General features: G+C 56.2%; 1 protein-coding gene across 4 annotated transcripts in view; it reads left to right on the forward strand.

Annotated features, from left to right (window-relative positions):
- Nucleotides 1-651: 651 nt before the first annotated feature.
- The window catches only part of RNF123 (ring finger protein 123), a 29,056-nt gene continuing 8,719 nt past the window's right edge, over nt 652-20,988 (forward strand). Inside the window, exons 1-27 of one of the 4 annotated variants that reach the window (XM_029241846.1) lie at nt 652-702; nt 971-2,297; nt 2,571-2,655; nt 5,821-5,909; nt 6,034-6,128; nt 6,510-6,564; nt 6,677-6,762; nt 7,067-7,153; nt 7,385-7,452; nt 7,647-7,772; nt 8,162-8,276; nt 8,360-8,464; nt 8,898-9,023; nt 9,162-9,254; nt 9,326-9,399; nt 10,200-10,317; nt 10,496-10,595; nt 10,797-10,858; nt 11,036-11,107; nt 11,309-11,429; nt 12,003-12,104; nt 13,422-13,528; nt 13,938-14,136; nt 14,496-14,641; nt 14,946-15,029; nt 15,823-15,930; nt 20,800-20,977. In XM_029241846.1, coding sequence (XP_029097679.1) covers nt 2,216-2,297; nt 2,571-2,655; nt 5,821-5,909; nt 6,034-6,128; nt 6,510-6,564; nt 6,677-6,762; nt 7,067-7,153; nt 7,385-7,452; nt 7,647-7,772; nt 8,162-8,276; nt 8,360-8,464; nt 8,898-9,023; nt 9,162-9,254; nt 9,326-9,399; nt 10,200-10,317; nt 10,496-10,595; nt 10,797-10,858; nt 11,036-11,107; nt 11,309-11,429; nt 12,003-12,104; nt 13,422-13,528; nt 13,938-14,136; nt 14,496-14,641; nt 14,946-15,029; nt 15,823-15,930; nt 20,800-20,977 — 2,683 coding nt within the window. In that variant the 5' untranslated portion in view covers nt 652-702; nt 971-2,215. The other 3 variants (XM_029241849.1, XM_029241848.1, XM_029241847.1) reach the window with 3 other exon arrangements.

Here is a 20,988-nt window from a genome sequence, read left to right on the forward strand (position 1 = left end):
CACCCTAGGCTGCTTTGAAGGGAAGGGCAGTGTGGACATGGTTGCTGCCAGAGGCCTAGGTTCCAGCCCGAAGTTGGTGATATTAAACTTTTCTGAGCTTCAGCTTTCCCCTGTAAAGTGGAGAATATTCCCTGCCCCAGCCTCAAGCAGCCTGCCCCTTTTGCTGTCTTATCGGCCCCAGCTGGAGGCAGGTCTGCCCACGCCCCTGTCAGCAGAGCCCAGAGAGGCTCCCCTCGCCCCGCCAGAGGTGCCATCCCAGGGAAGATGAGTGAGGCCACCCTTCTGGCCTGAATGGAGGTGAGGGTGACAGGTGGCAGGGACCCTGGGAGGCACGGCCTTTCAGACGTCCTAGGGGACCTGTGGGCCGGACCTCCAAGTACGGGTAGGAGTTGAGATAGGTGGCCAAGGTCTCTCCCAGGACACAGCGTTACGACATGGCTGGGCCAGGAGCTCCTCCTGCGTAGGCGGGGGTCGGAGGCGGCTGGGCAGTGGGGCAGTGGGGCGAGGCGGGGGCCGGGAACGTCCCAGCTGTAGGCCGCGGAGGGAGCCCGCGCGCTGGAGGCTGTGGAGGGGGCCCTCTGGCGGAGGTCGGGCGCGGGTCGATGCGCGTGCGCGGCGGCCGCGCGGTTTGGCCCTGGACAGGCGCCGTAGCTGAGAGCTGGGCGGATGTTGTGAGCCCGGACGCGGCGGCCGAGGCTGGGGGTGAGTGTGAGGGGCGGCCGGGCTCCGAGGGGGGTGGGTGTCCGCGGCTCCCCTTGCGGCCCCAGCCCGTCTAGTGTGAGGGCGCTCGCCGCTCGAGGGGTCGCAGCCTGTGGTGCCAGACTCCGGGCCGGAGCTGGCCTGGAGGATCCTCCGGAGCGTGGGGCCGGGCAGAGGCGACTGGGGGAAACAAGCGCTGCCCTCGCGTCCTTGGGATCCGAGATGGGGTCGGTTCGGTTACAAGCCTTGAACTCTCGGCGGGGCTGAACAGGATCGACGTGGCAGGGAGCCCCCGAGCAAAGTCAAGCACCGCCTCTCACCTGGGTCCTCAGCACCTGACACCCGGAGTGGATGTCTGGAAGGTTTGCTCATCAGTTGAGTGACAGCGTCTAATCTGTCCTGCACCTGCTCTGGTGTGAGAGGGCTGGTGGTGGGCGGCAGGGCGGGGAGTCACCTTTCTGAGGGACAGGCGTGGTGCCGCCTGGGAGTGGGCAAGAGTGTGTGGCGGGAGCAGAGGACCTGTTTGGGGTGAGATAAGAGAAGTTCTGTCTAAGGCAGTGCTGGAGGGCCAGCCTCTAGACCAGCACTGACTAATAGAACTTTATGTGAGGATGGGAATGTTCTTTATTTTCGGAGTCTAGTCCAGTAACCATTAACCACATAGGGCCACTGAATCCTTGAAATGTGACTAATATAATTGAGAAATTGGCTTTTTAACTTTAATTGAAATTTAAATACCCGTGTGTGGCTAGTAGCTGCTGTGTTGGACAGCACAGCTCTAGATCAGTGAACCAGGCACCAGGGACTTAGTGCAGCTTCTGAAGCAGCTGTAGCAACAACATGGTATGTGAGGGATGGACAGCAGTGGGGACAGTGGGGCCTGTGAGGAGGGCAAGGGTGGTGCTCTGATGGGGTAGGAGACTGTGTGTTTGATTGGGGGCAAGACAGCTAGCAGGCCTTTGAAATAGAGGAGGGAGGATTCTGGAACTGAGGAAGGGGATCCTGGCCTTGGATGTAAGCAGGACTTGTAGCTGGAGATGGCACCAAGGCCTTGGATGGCGGACTATACTTGATGTAGGGTTCTCTCTTCCAGATGTGGACCCACAGTGGCTTACAACCGAGAAGGATACAGGGGCTCTGCTCCTGGGCCACCTCACTTTGGACCCTTGGGTCTGATTTCACACTCGGCAGAAGCATTTGGTTTAGTTTAACAAACATATATCTGTCACCTGCTCTCTGTTGGGCCCTGTGTGAGCACTGGGACATGGTGGGGCCCTGTCACATGGCCCCAGACCCCCTCCCCCGCAACCCCCGTGTAGGAAGCTGGAAGCCCCTGCTTTCCTTTGCCCTGGGTTGATGTGTGTGTGAGTGTGCATGCAGTGGCTTCACCTGCTCCCAAGCCTTCCTGACACCGCAGGATTGAGGTCAATATGGGGGCCCTTGGCTGGCTTCGAATAGCCGGGCTCTGCCTCTGCTTCAGCCCCCAGGACCACTGGCTGCCCACGAGAGATGAAAGATGGCGTCCAAGGGGGCCGGCATGGCTTTCTCCCGAAAGAGCCACAGGCTGACCTCAGATGCTGAGAAATCTAGGGTCACAGGTAAGGGTTGGAAAGGCTGGGATGAGGCTCCTAGTGCTGAGGGAAGAAGGAGAGAGGCAGCAAAGTCCCAGGTGCATTGAGCCTCAGGCCTTCCTGCACCCCCTGTACCTGTGAGTCAGCTCTTCTCCACTAGCAGCCATGGAGCAGGGCACCCACCGTGACTGCTCTGCTGACTCCTGTGGCTGGCCTAGGACCAGGAGCCTCTGTGGCCAGTAGGGGCTGGGAGCCACACTGACCATGTGTCCCTTCTCTCCCTTCTGACCTGTGGTGCAGGCATCGTGCACGAGAAGCTACTGGACGACTACCTGCACCGCATCTTTTCCTCTACTGATCGTGCACCCACGGCAGCCACCAGCAGGTATGGCCAGGTGGATCTCCCTTCCTCACTCTGTGGGACCAGACCAGAGGCTGGAGACTGCATTGTGGGGAAGGAGGCCAGGGCTCTGGGTAGGCTGGCTTGGGTTCCGTTCTTGCTCTGCCACTCCTGGCTGTGAGACCTGTGGCCAGAGAGTCCGCCTTCTGGACTCCGCCTCTTCCTTTCCCCTGGCAGTGCTAGTACCTTCCTTCTGAGAGTATAGTGGAGGTCAGGGGCATGGTGCGCACTCAGCATGGCACTTCGCACCTATTTTACACTCAGCATCTGGTCCATGTGCACCTGCCCTCACCACTGTCGCACCCTGCCCCTCTGTAGCCTCTGCTTGATCTGTAAAGCACAGATGCCACCAGCCTTCCTTGCAAATTTAATGTATTTAAGTTTAGCTCATATCAAAACTACAAGTGGGGAATTCCCTGGTGGTCCAGTGGTTAGGACTCTGCACTCTCACTGCCGAGGGCCTGGGTTTGATCCCTGGTTGGGGAACTAAAATCCCGTAAGCCACTTGACACGGCAAAAAAAAAAAAAAAAAAAAAAAAGTTACGAGTGCGCTTTAGCAGAAACTTATATAGAAAAAAAAAAAGCAACTGTCATCTTCTGATTCTAATATAACCATTTGAGTGTGATTCCTTTTTGTTTTCTTTACCTCACGATGTATGTAGTTTGGGTTATGCTGTGTGGAAAATTTTTTTTAGATTTTTGTCACTGTCAGCTTTTTTAAAGTTATTGAGGAATAATTAACATACAGTAAACTACATGTATTTAAAACATACAATCTAGTAAATTTTAACATGGATAACCTGTGAAACCAGCAGTGCCATGAACATATCCCTCACCTCCAAAAGTGTATAGTTTAAATCCTATTTTTGTCATCAGATGTTATCCCTGAATGTTTTTCTACACTACAGATTGATCTTGGTGGGCATCTTTTAGGTCCAGGAATCTGCCTGATCACTGCCCTAGTTTAGAGGGGCTTTTGTTTTTGTAAACAGTGCTGCATAGACGCCCAGGGTTGGAATCACAAGGCTAGAGTATTTGAATTGCAATCACTCTTAGGACTGTTGCTGAATTTCTTCTTCAAAGGGTTCTGTACATTCTTTTTTTTTTTTTTTAAATAAATTTATTTATTTTTTATTTTATTTTTATTTATTTATTCTTGGCTGCATTGGGTCTTTGTTGCTGTGCGCGGGCTTTCTCTAGTTGTGGCGAGCGGGGGCTACTCTTTGTTGTGGTGCGTGGGTTTCTCATTGTGGTGGCTTCTCTTGTTGCGGAGCATGGGCTCTAGGCATGCAGGCTTCAGTAGTTGTGGCTCGCGGGCTCAGTAGTTGTGGCTCGAGGGTTCTAGAGTGCAGGCTCAGTAGTTGTGGCGCACGGGCTTAGTTGCTCCGCGGCATGTGGGGTCTTCCCCGACCAGGGCTCGAACCCATGTCCCCTGCATTGGCAGGTGGATTCTTAACCACTGCGCCACCTGGGAAGTCCCGGCCTGTACATTCTTTCTCCCTGCAGTGAGGCATGGGTGTCCCCATGTCTCAGCCCCCTTGCCAGCCAGGGCTATTCTGTCTTTCACAGTCTCTGCTCGCTGGGCAGACCCAAAGGGCAGCATCGTTGCCTGTTCCATTTAAGCAGCTGTGGTGACCAAAGGGTTTCTACTTGTGGAGGGCTGCTGCCCACCTCCACCCCCACCCCAGCCCTGGCCTGTTCCCAGGGCCATCTGATCCCTACCTCATGTGATACCAGAAATGATCCTGCTGCCACTGGTGCCGTGGCTGCCAGGAGGGAGAGCAGGTGGCAGAGCCGTTAGTCAGTGGTTGTGTGGATGCAGAACTCTGGGCTGGAACCTGGGCAATCCAGAAAGGGTAGGCAAGTGCTGGGGTTGGCCAAATGGGCAATGTTGCAGGCGTTCACTGAGGCTGAGTGTCAGGTTGGCCACCCGAAGCTGCTCTTAAGAGCAGGCACAGGACTAGAGCAGCTCTCCCAGGTGTGGGCCTGTCAGAAATTCTGTTGCAGAAGCCTGCTTGATCTCTGGGCGCGTTGGGGTGTTGAGAGACAGGGTCGGCTACAGCCTTCCATGTTACTGGCGAGGCACCCCATTGCACGGCTGCCTGCTCGCCTTGGCCTGGGGCTCAGTAGGAGTAGGGAGGAGGCTTCATGGATCTCCACCTCCTGTAGCTCAAGGTCAGTTGTAGCTCACAGTATGGGAACATGTGGCCCCTGGGCCTGGGTTGAAGCTACCTTGCCAGAGAGTCAGTGCTTTGGCCCATCTTCGTGCCCTTCCAGAGCCTGCTCTCTAGGGGGATGAGTGGGGTGGGAACTGGGATTAGAGTTAGAAGAGCAGGTGCCAGCAGTCTGTGGGCTGGATCCAGATGGGCGTCAGGCCTCTGCTCTTTGAGCCCTGCTAGTCAGCACCACCTCATTCCCTGCTATTCTTAGCAACTGAACTCAGGACCTAGCTGGCCAGTGTTAGAGCTCTTTCTCCTCTGGGCATGTGTGCTGGGAGGATGAGGGGGCCACTCAGACAGATTTTCCTAGGCCCTTTGGCTGGGGCAGCTGGCAGATAGGCAGGCTCTGTGCTCTACTCTCCTCTACAGGTGGGTCCAGGACAGAGCCAGCCAGAAGCTAAGAGGGCTGAGCCCTTTATCCTCCCAGGACATGTCTCATTCAACACACAGGCTTCCCTGGCTGGGACCACAGACCTGGGGTCAAGGACTGGACTAGCTGATCTTGGTACTGACCATCTTGGGGATCAGCACTGCTCCCAGCCTTCCTTGCCCAGGCATAATCAACAAGCCACCTCCAAGAGTGGGGAGGTTATGGGCTACGGAGGGTGCATTATTCCTAGGAATCTTCACAGCATCTCTGAGATACAGCTCTTGTTCCATTTATACAGATGAGAGGATAAAGGTTTAGAAAGAGTTCTTCCTTCTTCTTTTTTTTTTTTTTTTTAAACAGTCTTGAGGTGCACCAAATTTAGTGGATAATCCAGTCTTCTGACCCCCAGCATGCCAGAATCTGGGACTGGTACAGCCCTTTTTCTGGAGTCTGGGCAGCCACCCTCCTAAGCTCAGGAGAAAGGGACTGGGAGAGGGATTTAGCGTCATCTGGCTGGTTTCAAGGACTTTTGGGACTCTCGCAGCCTCTCGCTCTCCCCAGGAAACTCCTGAACTTCCAGAACCTGCCAGAGCATCTGGACCAGTTGTTACATGTGGACGAGGAGGCGGAGGAGGAGGAGGAGAGCCAGGGTCGGTGACAGCCTCAGGAATGGGACTGGGGAGCCAGGGCTGGGCCTGGGGGGCTCAGTACCCTCTCTGCATCTGTCAGGCCCTGTGCCTGGCCCAACCCCACACCCTCTTCTCTCCTTTCCAGGAAAGGTTGAAGGGCGGCTTGGCCCGTCCACTGTGGTCCTGGACCACACGGGTGGCTTCGAAGGGCTTCTTCTGGTGGATGATGACCTCTTGGGGGTGAGCGAGGGCAAGGCATGGGGTCCCAGATCCAAGCCCCTCCTGACACAGCCCCAAGCTCCTCCTGATGTGGCCCTGGTCTCGACCTTTCTTGATGGGGCTGCAGCCACAAACCCCTCCTGACATAGCCCCGAAACCCTCTTGGTGTGACCCCAGCCCCGAGGCCTTCCCAGTGTAGCCATGAGCCCCTCCTATCTTGCTCCCGGCCCAGAATCCCTGCTGACATGGGTCTAGGCCCTTCCACCCTGTTCAGGCGCAGTACAGTGTTGGCCACGACAGGCGTCGCCACCAAGGCGAGCCGAGTTGGAGTGGGGTCGTTCTCCCTTGGGGTGGCACCCCGTATGCCCGGGAGGAGGTTCAGCACCCCTGCTCTCCACCCAGGTGATTGGACACAGCAACTTTGGTACTATCCGCTCTACCACATGCGTGTACAAAGGTGAGACCACGCTCTGCTGTGGCCCAGGGAGTTGGGAGGAAGTTTGAGGGCCCGGGCCAGAGGCAGGAGGCAGTCTTTGTTTCCCTGCTGGGTTTGACGTGACTTTTTCCAGGGAAATGGGTCTACGAGGTGCTCATCTCCTCCCAGGGGCTCATGCAGATTGGCTGGTGCACGATCAACTGCCGCTTCAATCAGGAGGTACATGTGGGAGAGGGACCCCTCCCAGGGAGACCTTCTCTTGGCAGCAGGCCTCATCAGGGCTCAGGCAACCCCCCAGCCCACATAGGGTCTGCTCAGCACCCTAATCTGGACTTCCCTCTGGAGGGGACATAATGTGTCCCACCCCATCCCAGGGCAATCCAGCCCCGAAACAGCCCTCACTCCTTCTCTCAGAGCATCAGCCCCATTCTGTAGAGCCACGTGGGTCCAAGGCTGGTGGCTGGTGGGCTCTGGCCCTGCCCCTCCCCACCTCCTCCAGACCTCACAGACAGTTCCTCCCTAGGAGGGGGTTGGAGATACACACAACTCCTATGCCTACGATGGCAACCGGGTGCGCAAGTGGAACGTGACCACGACAAACTACGGGAAGGTGAGGCCCGGGCCCCCTGCAGCCCAACTGGCCCATGTCCATCCCCACAGCTTGGTGGGGGCCACTGGGCAGCGCTGAGGGAATGTAGGGCACCAGGGGGAGGGCGGGGACTGAGGTCCTCTGTCCTTGTGGCCAGTCTCCCCTGGGTGGCAGTGGAGACACAGCTGGAGGGGGGCAGAGTGGGCAGGCTGCTGGGCTTCTGCATATCTGTAAGTCTTCCTCCCCTGGCAGGCGTGGGCAGCGGGGGACATTGTGAGCTGCCTGATCGACCTGGATGAAGGCACGCTGTCCTTCTGCCTGTGAGTCTCCTGCCTCTATTCACAGGCCTGGCCTCTGGGGCATCCCCAGTCTGCCCTCGTGTTCCAGGCCCTGTAAGGGGCCAGGCTGGCTTTGGTAGCCTGAGGGTGGGCAGCCCCCACAGAGGCCTGCTCACTGGTCCATTTCAGCCACATCCTTCTTAGCACTGGCTCACGGACCCTCCCTTCTGCTCCAGGAATGGTGTGTCTCTGGGCACTGCCTTTGAGAACTTATCCAGGGGCCTGGGCATGGCCTACTTCCCAGCCATCAGCCTCTCCTTCAAGGAGTCTGTGGCCTTCAACTTCGGCAGCCGTCCCCTGCGATATCCTTTTGTGAAGAAGGCTGTGGGCTGCTTGGATGCTCTTGAGGAAGCCAGGATGGGGGTCTCCCTGCTCCAGGAGCTCTGCGGGCTGGTGGCAGGCCCTGCTGCCGGGAAGAGTGAGTAGGGTACAGCTGAGGTGGGTGCTGAGGAGAATGCTTGCAGCAGCCTTGTTAGGTGGGTACCATTGCTATCTCCACTGAACAGGTGAAGAGCATAAAGTGGCAAGAGAAGTTTTGCTTCACAGAGGAACGGGAGGGTTGTGATGCAAACCAGGCAATCTGATCTCTTAGCCCTGCCCTGGAGCCCAGGCCCTTCTGCAGGGGTCTCAGTGGGAGGGGGTGGGTATTCTGAGCCACAGATCAGGTGTTGCTGGCTTAACTCTGTGGCACCTACCCAGTGGTGGGCTACCGGCCCCTGCAGGACCCACCAAGCGCCGACCTGGTTCGGGCACAGGAGTTGCTGGGCTGCTTCCAGGCAGTGCTGAGCGTGGAGCTGGACCCCGTGGTGAGCCAGCGTCTGGGCCGGGTATGCTGGGGGCTTTCTACAGCCCTCTGCCTCTCACAGTCCCTTCCTCCCCGCCCACACAGCAAGGGCGGCTGGTGGAGAAGGAAAGCTCTGAGTGGCAGTTGCAGGGCCAGCCCACCGTCCTCCTCACACTGGCTCACATCTTCCATCGCTTCGCACCGCTCCTGGTGAGGGGACATTAGGGAGGGGAGAGGCGGGCCATGGTAGAAACACCCCTGCTGAGGGCTGGGATGCTGAGGTGCATGAGGTCCAGCAGCATCACCTGTCAGGGGCCCCTGTGACCAGAGCCCTTAGACCCCAAGGATGTCAGCGGGTGAGGAGGAGACACTTCCAGCTGAGGGTATCAGGGGGCTTCCTAGAAAGAAGATCGAGGGGTGGTGACATCACAGTCCAAGGGAATGGCATGTGCAGAGCCCCAGAGGCGTTGTTGGGTAGCAGCATTTCCTGTGTCTCCATCAGACCCCAGAAGGGCTCATCCATGACTTGGGGTTGCTTGACGGGGACCAAGAGTCCATCTGTGGCCTTGGCCACGTGCCAGGGCAGGGGGGCCCTGAGTGGGGCAGGAGGCTGCCACCTCACTGGCACCCGCCCTTGGTGCAGCGCAAGGTGTACCTGGTGGAGGCCGTGCTCATGAGCTTCCTGCTGGGCGTCATGGAGGCGGGCACCCCCGCACAGGCGCAGTCTGTGGTGCACCAGGTCCTGGATCTCCTGTGGCTCTTCATGGAGGTGAGGCGCCGGATATCAGGCCTCAGGCCAGGATGTCAGGCTCCACTGAGTCAGGGGGCGTGCAGGGAGGGTGTTGGAGAAGGCGGTCCCGGGGCTGCCCTCAGCGCGTCGCTGTGCGACCTCACCTCCCTCCTCCAGGACTGTGAGGTGCGAGATTGCCTCAGGCAGCTGATGATGTCCCTGTTGCGGCTGTACCGGTTCTCGCCCATCGTCCCTGACCTGGGCCTGCAGGTGGGAGCTCCTGCCCTGGCCCTGAGCCCCCTGGGCCTCACCTGCCCACTCTAAGCACCCTCTCCCCACAGATCCGCTACCTGCGGCTCACCATTGCCATCCTCAGTCATGAGAAGTCTCGCAAGTTTCTGCTGAGCCACGTCCTGTATCCTCTCCTTGCTACTAGGCAGGCCAGACATGCAGTGCCCTCTGGGGTCAGCAGAAACCAGGGAGGGTGGTGTGCCTCTGCCCAGGGTTCCCCACGGAGGCTCAGGAAGACCAGAGCCACCCAGCGTGTGAGTCCTTGTTCCAGGACCCAGCCTTCCCAGCACTTTATCTACAGAGCAGGGAGGGTAGAGCAAAGGATCCAGGCTGGCTGGCTGGCCTGAGCAGGGATTTCCAGATGCCTGCAGGCTCTTGGGCCACCCAGAGGTGGAGGGTGGGGGGCAGGGGGGAGCCATCAGCGCCCGCCCTCTTCAGCCAAAGCACTGCACTTCTATCTGTGCTCCATAGCGGGGGTTCCTATGAAATCTTCTCGAAGGAGTCAGCTCCTCCTGTTTCCCTATAACGTTGAGAACTGCAGGTGTAGGAGAGAGAGCATAGCTTCGGGCCCCTGGCTGGGAAACCTGTGCTAGTAGCTGTCTTCTCTCTGTGGGGTCCTCAGCCTCTAGGAGGCAGAAACAAATAGAGAGCCTGCCAGGCCCTCTCTCCAGCTGTCCCACCGTCATCTGTTCCTGTGACAAGTCTTCATCGTGCCCTTGCTTGGAATTGGGCTTGGTGGGTTTGACAGCCACAGCTGTTTCTCTGGGCTCACAGTCAGTGGTGACAGGCACACAGCAGCGATGGCACCCTGAGGACTGGGAGAGCTGTGGTGGGCATATCCGGAGGTGGGCAAGTTTCGGGAGGGCTCATGAGGGTGTACGGGGCACCCTGTGGTGAGCGGAGCTCTGCCTTAACGACCACCAGCTTCGATGTGCTCCGGTCCGTTGTCTTCTTTTACATCAAGAGCCCCCTGCGTGTGGAGGAGGCTGGCCTACAGGAGCTCATCCCCACCACCTGGTGGCCCCACCGCTCCAGCAGGGAGGTGGGCAGCCCTGACTTGGGTGGGTGGTGGTCACAGTGAGGGCTGACCCGGGGTGTCCGAGCCACCTGTACATGGCACGCGAGGCCCCTTCCTGGGCTGGGGGTGGGAGTAGGGGTCTTTTGTCTGAAGTAGACCAGGGTGAGCCTTGCCATCTTTCACCCCCCTCCCCCCTGCCCAGGGCAAAGACAGTAAGGAGGTGAAGGACGAAACCTCCGAGGAGCGGCTCCGGCGGCGTGCCTATGAACGGGGCTGCCAAAGGCTCAAGAAGCGCATCGAAGGTCAGCCCCGTTCCTCAGGCACTGGGTAGGGGGTGGAGGATTTCTGTGCCTGTGTACTTGGTAGTGACCATGCTTAGGTTGGACTTGGGGATCCCTGGTGGTGGAGCCTCAGTCCAAACCTGCTCCCCCTGCCGGTCCCCGGGAGCCTGAGAGCAAGGCCCTGCCTGAGGAAGGCTGTCCTGTTCCCCACCCCACCCCCAGTGGTGGAAGAACTACAGGTCCAGATCCTGAAGCTGCTGTTGAACAATCAAGATGACAACGGGGTAAGTGATTCCCAGACCCCTGTGTGGGTCCCTGGCCAGGAGGGGTATCAGACCGGGCCTGGAGACCCAGAGGGCAGGGCTGGCTCAGGCTCTTGTGGCAGCGTGCAGGCTAAGTTGAGTCCAGTCCGGGGCCAGGATCCTCAGCTCATCACAGCCTCGGCTTTCCTTCCCCTGAAGGGTGAAGCTTCTAGGTACATCTTCCTGACCAAGTTCCGAAAGTTTCTGCAGGAGAATGCCAGCAGCCGGGGGGTAGGTATCCCCAGGCCAGCCCACCATGGCCCCCTGGCTTTGTCGCAGCATTTGCACCTGTAATTCTGGCACTTCTACATTTCCTCCCCGCCTGCCGCCCTACCCTCTCTGCTCAGCCCAGGGTCCTGGGGCAGGGCCTTGGATGAGGAGTGGGCTGGCCTCCGGGCCGCACAAATGCATGTCTTACACCTGTGCCTGCAGAACATGCCCATGCTCTGCCCCCCTGAGTACATGGTCTGCTTCTTACACCGCTTGATCTCGGCCCTGCGTTACTTCTGGGACGAATACAAGGCTTCGAACCCATGCGCTACCTTCAGTGAGGGTGAGTGTGGCCAGGGCCTCGAGTTGTAGACGCTGGGCAGAGCCAGCCCCAGGGCAGCCCCTAATGTTGGTGTGGAGTGATAGCTGAGGGCAGGGCTGGGGGGAGCTGTCCCAGGCCTCCTGCCTAATTGAGTCCTACCCACTGGGCGCGGAGGCCTTGCACTTGGATGGTGAGCCCGTGTTTGCTCTGATGGTCCCCTGGGTTCCTGTCCTCTATGGGCCCTGTTCCTCAGTCCTTGCCCACTAGCCCTCTGTGCAGTCCTTTGTCGGGGATGCCTTGGGTGGGCTCTGAGGTGCTGGGGGCCCTGTGTTTTTGTGGGACGGAGTCCCCAGGGGTCAGTGGAAGCAGCCTGCATTGGGCGATCTCCCATAGGGCTGGGTCAGGGCCCTCTCTGATTCTCACCTGGGTGACCAGCAGCCAAGAATGCCCCCTTCATCCCAAGTTGTGCCGTTGCTGGAACTGACCTGAAATGGTAGAGGGCGCGGTGGTAGGGGAAGCCTGGTCAGGTAGGTGGCCTAGGCCAGGGGTCCTGCTGGGCTCTGACTGCTGGCCCGGCCTCCCAACTCCTCGCAGAGGCCTACATCCCGCCCCAGGTCTTCTATAATGGCAAGGTGGACTACTTTGACCTGCAGCGCCTTGGAGGCCTCCTCTCACACCTTCGGAAGACCCTCAAAGGTGCGCGCAGGCTTGGGCAGTTAGCAGGGCAGGATGGGGGGTGGTTCCTGAGCCAGCTCGGCCTTGAGTGCTGAGCTGCGCTGTGCCCACCAGAGGGCGCCCGAGTCACTCCACCTGCTCTGCAGGGAGATGCTGATGGGCCTCCTCTGCCCCTGGTCTTGCGTCCAACTACTCCTTCCTTCCCTTGCACATCCACCCCAGAGGAGGTCTGGGAGCCCTGTGATGGAATAGGGGGCAGTGTGCTGATGGAGGAGGGAACCATGGGATCTTGGTGAGGGAGTTGTGGGGTGGGGGCGGGGGTGGGGTGGGGGGACTCGCATTTGCTGCCTGAACTACTTTCAAGGATGAGCACAAATGTCTCCAGTGCAAAGGGCTGAGAGCACAGTGTGAGCGGTGGCAGGGATGCCAGCAACGGCCCAGCATGGCCTGGAGAGAGAAAGCAGCTGGCGTGCTAGAGAGGAAAATGAGGGGCAGGGAGTGATGGGAAATGAGGCCAGGGAGTCTGAAGGGCAGAGTCTGAGGGCCTTGTGGGCCACAAAGCGGCTGTAGGCTCCTTCCAGGGACAGTGGTAGCTTTGGAAGGTCCTGAAGCAAGGGTGCGAGGTTGGGGGGTCTGCGTTGTAAGAAGCTCCCTCTGGCTGCTACAGTGTGGAGGGTAGAGTGCAAGGGCCAAGAAAGGAGACAAGGAAGCCAGTTGTCCAGGCAACAGAGGAGGCGGGGAGGGTAAAGGGAAGGGGACAAGGATGACCCCAGGCTTCTTGCCAGAGTCTGTGGGGATGAGGCACCATCAGGAAGAGGAGCTGCAGAAGAGGACAGTTTAGTATGTTTGAGGTGCCCAGTGATGCAGCCAGGATGAAGGCCTGGGCTGGAGGAAGCGGTGGTGTGTCCAGCTGTCAGCGCAGAGGTGGGGACAAGCCTGCGGTGAGGACCGGACCCCCTGGGGAGTGTGCAGAGTGAGGCAAGGAGAGCCCTGGGCAGCTCTGGATCTCCCTTTGTTTGTGGGGCAGGACAAGGAAGAAAGCAACGGAGCAGTCAGAGAAGTAGGGCCCTGGAGAGAGTGGGGTCACGCAGATAAAGACGGAGTGATGGGGTCGTGGTGGGGAGAGCCTTCTGCCTCACTCAGCATGACTCGCCCTACAAGACACAGGGCCTTGGGATGCAGAGTGAAGGCTGGGTTGGAGCAGGTGGAGGGTGAAGCACAGGCGCAGTGGTGAATGGGGCCCTGCAGGGCCTCCTGCCCTCTCACTGTCCTCAGTGGTTCTACCTATGACCCCTCTGCCCTCCACTGGTCTGAAAGCCCTCTTGTCATTCCTCCTAGATGACCTTGCCTCTAAGGCCAACATCCTGATCGACCCACTGGAGCTCCAGGCGGCCACCATGGATGACCTGGATGAGGATGAGGAGCCAGCCCCGGCTGCGGCCCAGGTGCCGCGGTAGGGGCAGGCAGGGGGCTTTGTGTTGGGCTGTCCCTCTATCATAAGGGTAGGGGTGTCACACGGGGCCATCTCCCCCTCCATGCAGGCAAGGAGCTTGTCCCCAGGCAGGTTCCCTTGCTGCAGGTGGAGGCATGAACTGACGGGTGTGGTGGGGCATGCCTCCTGCTGCTGAGTCCCTACGAGACACAGGGCCTTGGGATGCAGGGTGAAGGCTGGGTTGGAGCAGGTGGAGGGTGAGGCACAGGCGCAGTGGTGAATGGGGCCCTGCGGGGCCTCCTGCCCAGCCAGCCGGTGCCCTCTCGCTCTCCCGTTCCCCAGCCTCACATATCAAGGGAGCCATAAGTGGGCCCGGGTCCTGGGATTGCTGAGTGGCGTCTGGCCTCCTCTCTCCACCACAGCGCCCCATGCAGGCCCTGGCCATGGGGGGCGCGCTGCCCCTGCCTCGGCCCAGCTGGCTCAGTTCTCCAACCCTGGGCCGAGCCAACCGCTTCCTCAGCACAGCAGCTGTGAGCCTGATGACCCCACGGCGGCCTCTGAGCACCTCAGAGAAAGTGAAGGTCCGCACACTGAGCGCGGAGCAGAGGACCCGTGAGGACAGTAGGTGCCAGGCAGGGCCAGGCGTGGCGCGCTGAAGGATCCTTCTCTCCTGTACAACACTCCCCCGGGGCAAAGCCAAATACACCCCATTCCCTCCTGGTCCTGTGGCCTGGCAGTATGTCAGGGGTGTGGGAAGTGCACTCTGAGGGCAGGAAATTGATGCTACAGAAATAGGTCCTGGAATGCAGCACCTTCCCTGCCCCGGCCCACATGTTCTCCCTGCAGGTCCCTCCTTGGGCCCAGGCAGGGGGAGAGGGCCTCCTTCTCCTCCTATAAGGCCCATCCTGGCTCCATAGGCTTAGAAGAGAACTGGAATGGCTCCGACCCTGACCCTGACCCTGTCCTTCCCTATTCCCTAGTCGAGGGTAGCCAGTGGAATGAGGGCCTGCTGGTGGGGCGGCCCCCCGAGGAGCCTGAGCAGCCCCTCACCGAGAACTCCCTGCTGGAAGTCCTGGACGGTGCCATCATGATGTATAATCTCAGCGTTCACCAGCAGCTGGGCAAGGTCTCACGCCACTGGTCCATGCGCATGTTATGTGGTTCTGTGTGTTTGGATGCATGTGTGTGTGCGCCCACACGTGCCCACATGTCTCCAGGGGTGCCTGGGCGTGACTGTGCGCCTTAGCATGTGCCACAGCAAGACTAGTTTCTGCCAGTGCCGTTTGGGCCTGACCTCGTTGACTTCTGTGGGAGGGGGCTGTCCTGGGCCTAAGGTTAAGGGTTTGGCAGGGCTGGGGTCCAGACTGGGTGTGGAGAAACCTGTGCGAAGTGCCCAAGGGTCACCCTGGATGTGGTGTCTGGTGCTCTAGATGGTGGGAGTGTCCGATGATGTCAATGAGTATGCGATGGCTCTGAGGGACACAGAGGACAAGCTCCGCCGGTGCCCCAAGCGGGTAAGGTGGATGGGCAGGTGGGTCTTTGGGAGGGTGGGGCATTAAAGAGGGCAGCTTGCTCGCTGGGGTTCCCCAGGGAAGCCCGTGAGGGAAAGCTGCTATCCTGCCCCTGCCTCTGGGGTTGCCCAGCAGTTCTCCTCTTCCCCACTCCCGCCCCGGGCAGACCACATCAGTGAGAGTGGGGCTGGCACCAGGGCTAGGCACGGCCTGAGCCCCGTCAGCCAGCCATGGCCTGTGCCAGGGTGCCCCTACCCTGGCCACTAAGTGCTGACACACACCCACTCTCCTCATCAATTATGGATTCGACCCTGAGTACTTCCTCGGCCACTTGCAGAGTCAGCAGGAAGCAGGGCCTCCCTCCCTCCCTCCTTCCCTCCCCTGGAGCCCCTCTGCCGTAGCTCTCTGGCCTGGGGAACAGAGCCAAGAATGCCCAGTCTGGGCTTCCCTGGCAGCCCCTGGCTCCCACCTGTCTACAGGACCCTGCGCTTGTCCAGGGCAAAAGCAGCTGCCGGAGCTGCAGTTCTAGCGTGGAGTCCCTGGGATGTCCCAGCCAGGGGCTCATCTCACATGCCCTCAGCTGCGTCTCACTTCCACATTCTGAGGGGCACCTGTGGCCCTGTCTTGCTCAGGCTCACCAGCAGGTCAGAGGCTGAGGAGGGTTTTGAAGAGTGGAGCTGGGTCCGCCCAACCCTTTGCCTGCCCCGGGCACCAGTGGGGCCCCCGCTAGGCTGTGTGGGTCTGGGCACGGGGCCATGTCCTGATTGTCCTCTCCTCCCTTCTCCTTGGGTGGCAGAGGAAGGACATCCTTGCAGAGTTGACGAAGAGCCAGAAGGTTTTCTCAGAAAAGCTGGATCACCTAAGTCGCCGTCTTGCCTGGGTCCATGCCACCGTTTACTCCCAGGTGAGCGGTGTGTCCTAGGCCAGCAGCTGCTGCCCTCCCCAAGCCCCCGGACTAGTCACTGATTGGGCAGGGTTGTGCCAGCCCCTCAGTGCTCCCTGCCCTCCTGGGCCTCTGGCACACACGTGCCCCCTCCCTGCTCCTCATCCTCCCTCCCCACCTAGTGCCACATCCCCTGAACTTTTCATGCCCCATGAACTTAAGTAGATGCCATTTGTAGACCCCACTTCCCCACGCAGCTCATAACCCTCCATTCAAGGAACAGCCTGTCTCTACCTGCCTCCCACTGTCCGCTGCCCCTGCTCCTCTCCCAGCGCATCAGGGGCTCTGTGGCCTCTCCCAAGCCTCACCCTGCATCTGCATCTGCTTCTCTCTGACTCCCCTCCCACTCGAGGCCACTGGCTTGTTCTCTTCTCACTCATTCACTCACTCGTTCATTCATTAACATGCCCAGAGCCTGGAGGATGCCAGGTGCCATCCTGACACTGGGGACACTCAGTAGTGAACCAGAAAGCTGAGTCCCTGTCCTCCCGGGGTAGACGGACAGACGGTGCACTCCCGCAGCGACCATGTTTTGACCCCCGCCACCCCAGGCCCCGGACCCGCCGCACTTGTTTTATCTCCCCACCTTCCCTGACATCTCCCCCTCCACAAGTGAGTGCCTTGGGATGCTCCCCAGGTGCCCATGTAGGGCATCTGTTCACCTTCTTGGGCGTGCCCCTCCCCCATAACTGGGTGATCAAGGCCCTTGGTCTCTACTGCTCTTTCTTCTGGTGACTCCTCCCCAACCCAAACCACCTCTGCCTTTTACCCCTCTGTTCTCTCTTGCCACAGACCACCTTGCTCCAGCCCCACAAAGATGGTCACCGTCATCCCACCACCAGGATTTCATGCCTGTCCACCTCCCTAGGCAATCTTGCCATCCCCTCCCACACTGTCTTCTTAGGAACCTCACCCTCCCATCTTTGTACCTTCTTTTTAAATTGTGATAAAATATACACAACATAAAGTTTACCATCTTAACCATTTTAAAAAGTTGCGGTAAAATACAATATGTAACTTATCATCTTAATCATTTTAAATGTACAGTTCAGCAGTGTTAAGTATATTTATTGCTGTGCAACCAGTCTCCAGAACTCTTTTCATCTCCCCAAACTGAAATTTATATCCACTAATTCCCATTCCCCCCTTCACTTCAGTCCCCGACAACCACTGTTCTACTTTCTGTCTCTGTGAATTTGACTACTCTAGTACCTCATATAAGTGGAATTTTTGTCACTGGCTTATTTCATCTAGCATAATGGTCTCATGGTTCATCTATGTTGCAGCATGTGTTAGGATTTCTTTCCTTTTTAAGGCTGAATAATATTCCATTGTGTGTATATACCACATTTTATTTATCTGTTAATCCATCTATGGACATTTGAGTTGCTTCCACCTTTTGGCTATCGTGAATAATGTAGCTACGAACATGGGTGTGCAAATACTTTTTCAAGATCCTATTTTTTAATTCTTTTGGGTATATACCCAGAAGTAAAATTGCTGGATCATATAGTAATTCTATTTTTAATTTTTTTGAGAAACTACCATATTGTTTTTCATAGTGGTTGCACCATTCCCACTAGCAGGGCACAGGGTTCTGATTTCTGCCTATCCTTGCCAACACTTGTTTCTCAGAAATTTTTTTTTTTAATAGTAATCCTAATCTGTGTAAAGTGGTATCTCATTGTGGTTTTGATTTGCATTTCCCTAGTGATTAGTGATGTTGAGCATCTTTTCATGTAATTATTGTCCATTTGTATATCCTTCTTTGGAGAAATGTCTATTCAATCCTTTTGCCCATTTTTAAATCAGATTGTTTTCCTGTTTTTGATTTGTAGGAGTTCTTTATATATCCTGGGTATCAACCCTTTAGCAGATTATGATTTATAAATATTTTCTCCCATTTTCTCTTTTGATTGTGTCCTTTGATGCACATTTTTTAATTTTGATGAAGTCTAATTTATCTATTTTTTTCTCTTCTTGCCTATGCTTTTGTTGTGATATCCAAGAAATCATTATCAAATCCAAGGTCGTGAAGGTTTTCCACTATGTTTTCTTCTAAGAGTTTTTAGCTCTTAAGTTTAGGTCTGTGACCCATTTTAAGTTAATTTTTGTATATGATGTGAGATAATGGTCCAACTTCATTCTTTTGTATGTGGATATCCAGTGTTCCCAGCACCACTTATTGAAAAGACTGTCCTTTCCCCATTGAATGGTCTTGGCACCCTTGTCAAAAATCATTTGACCATATATGTGAGGGTTTGGGGGTGGGGGGCTCTCTATTCCATTGGTCTGTATGTCTATGTTTATGCCAGTACCACACTGTTTTTTTTTTTAATTTATTTTATTATTTTTGGTTGCGTTGGGTCTTGGTTGCTGCACACGGGCAGCATGTGGGATCTTCCCGGACCAGGACTCGAACCCATGTCCCCTGCATTGGCAGGCGGATTCTCAACCACTGCACCACCAGGGAAGCCCTACCATAGTGTTTTGATTATTGTAGCTTTGCAATAAGTTTTGCAATCAGGAAGTGTGAGATCTGCAGCTTTGTTCTATTTCAAGATTGTTTTGGCTACTTGGGGTCCCTTGAGATTCGAAAGGAATTTTAGAATAGTCTTTTTCTATTTCTGCAAAAAAAAAAAATCCATTGGGACTTTTATAGGAATTGCATTAAAACTGTAGATTGCTTTGGGTAGTATTGACATCTGACGATATTAAGTCTTCCAGTCCATGAACGTGGGATGTCTTTCCATTTGTTTGTACCTTTTAAAATTTCTTTGAGTGACATTTCATAGTTTTCAGTGTTTCAAGTGTTTCACTTCCTTGGTTAAATTTACACCTGTTTAATTAATTTTGATTCTAATGTAAATAGAATTATTTTCTCAGTTTCCTTTTTGGATTGTTCCTTCCTTGTGTATAGAAACACAATTGATTTTTGTGTGTCGATTTTGTATCCTGCAAATTTCCTGAACTCGTTTATTAATTCTAATAGTTTTTTGGTGGAATCTTTAGGGTTTTCTACATATAAGATCATGTCATCTGCAAACAGAGATAATTTTACTCTCTCCTTTAAAAAAATATATATGTATGTATGTATGTATGTATTTATTTATTTGGCTGTGCTGGGTCTTAGTTGCAGCATGCAAGATCTTCATTGCGGCATGCAGGATCTTTAGTTGCAGCATGCAGACTCTTAGTTGTGGCATGCATGTGGGATCTAATTCCTTGACCAGGGATCGAACCCAGGCCCCCTGCATTGGGAGCGTGGAGTCTTAACCACTGGACCACCAGGGAAGTCCCATACTCCCTCCTTTCTAACGTAGATGGCTTTTACTTCTTTTTCTGGCCTAATTCTGGCTAGAACTCCCAGTACTATGTTGAATAGAAGTGGCAAAAGCAGACACCTTGTCTTGTTCTTGATCTTAGAGGAAAGCCTGTCGTTCTTTCACCATTGAGTATGATGTGAGCTATGGACTTTTCATAATACAGCCTTTATTATGTTGAACTGCCTTTTTTTTTTCTTCTACATTTGCAATGCTTACCCTCTTGCCTCCTGCTCCTTCAGCTTCTCCCATTAGTAAAGGAAAAAGCCCGTGATGCCTTTCTCTCACTGTACATCTGCTTACACTACCGCTCTCTCCTTCCTTCTCTGTGTCTTGGCTTCCTCATCTTCTCTTCACTCTTTGCCCAGATCAGGCTCCTCCACTTTTCTGAAATAGTCTTGCAAGGTGTCTGTCGAGCTCCCCCCTCTCCCTTTGTGGACACATCTCCTCTCCCATTACAGTGGCCCCCTTGGCCGCGTCGGTGCCATTGCCATCCTTTCCTCAGACTCGGTCTTCTCTGGCCTTCGGTGATGCCAGCTCCTGTAGGCCTCCCTGTCCATGTGTACTTCCAGGCCTAGGGCCACCCTCTGACTTCTTGCTTACATCTTCTCGGGCTCTCAGGTTTGAGAGCACATCAGAGAGCTGGTGGAAAGTGCAGCTGCTCCGGCTCCACTCCAGGAGATGTGGTGTTATGGGTCTGGACTGGGGCCTAGGGCCTCACTCTGGTTGGTGACCCCTCCTGGCCCCTTTTGTGGGATAGACTATCTGGAAACCATACTGTGGGGAACTGGGCCCTTGGCAGGTTTTGTCTGCTTTCCGTGGCCTCTGTTCCACCAGCAGTCATGCTGCCTTTGACCTTCACACCACCTTCTCCTCTGAGCTCCAGACTCATTTTCTGCCTGCCTCCTTAACACCAACTCTTTGGGGGCATCGCTGGGCACCTCATGCTCCACATGTCCTAAGCCACATCCCCTCTGCCCTTTACCAGGCCTGCTTCTCCCCCAGGACTTCCAGCCTCCATGGAGGCTCCATTACGCACAGAAATGTGGGCCCTGTTCTTGTTGCGACCATTCCCTTGCCCTCACAGCCAATCGGTGCATCCGCATGCCTGGCCATCCAGTCCCTTTGCTGTCTTGGGCCTAGCCAAGGCTGTAGCTTCCTCACTGCCTTGTCCCCACTTGTCCCTGCAGCCCCTTCTGCTCTGGGCAGTGTTCCAACACAGGCTTCTGGTCACATGGCACCCTCTCGCTTTACACCTTCTGTACCTTAAAAAATTGCAACCCAGGATTCTGGTTGGGGTTGTAGTGCTGCCCTATCCAGGCTGGTGGCCTGTCTTGCCTGCCCAGTACAGTGCTTGATTGCTCCTACCTGAGCCACTGCTCCCACTTCCTGGAATCCAGTTCTCATGTCATGTTCCTGGGAGGCCTTTCCTAATCTCCAGACCGGGCCACACCCCCTGTGACCCCTCCCGTGAACAGCCCAGCAACACCCTGTGTGCCTCCCACAGGAGAAGATGCAGGACATCTACTGGCTGCTGCGTGTCTGCCTGCGGACCATCGAGCATGGAGACCGCACAGGTCCTCTCTTTGCCTTCATGCCCGAATTCTACCTGAGTGTGGCCATCAACAGCTACAGTGCTCTCAAGAATTACTTTGGCCCTGTGCACAGCATAGAGGAGCTCCCAGGTGATGGGCCC

The sequence above is a fragment of the Monodon monoceros genome, unplaced genomic scaffold, assembly GCF_005190385.1.
Source record: "Monodon monoceros isolate NGI ecotype Baffin Bay Population unplaced genomic scaffold, NGI_Narwhal_1 Super_Scaffold_3, whole genome shotgun sequence".
NCBI classification, from domain to species: Eukaryota; Metazoa; Chordata; class Mammalia; order Artiodactyla; family Monodontidae; genus Monodon; species Monodon monoceros.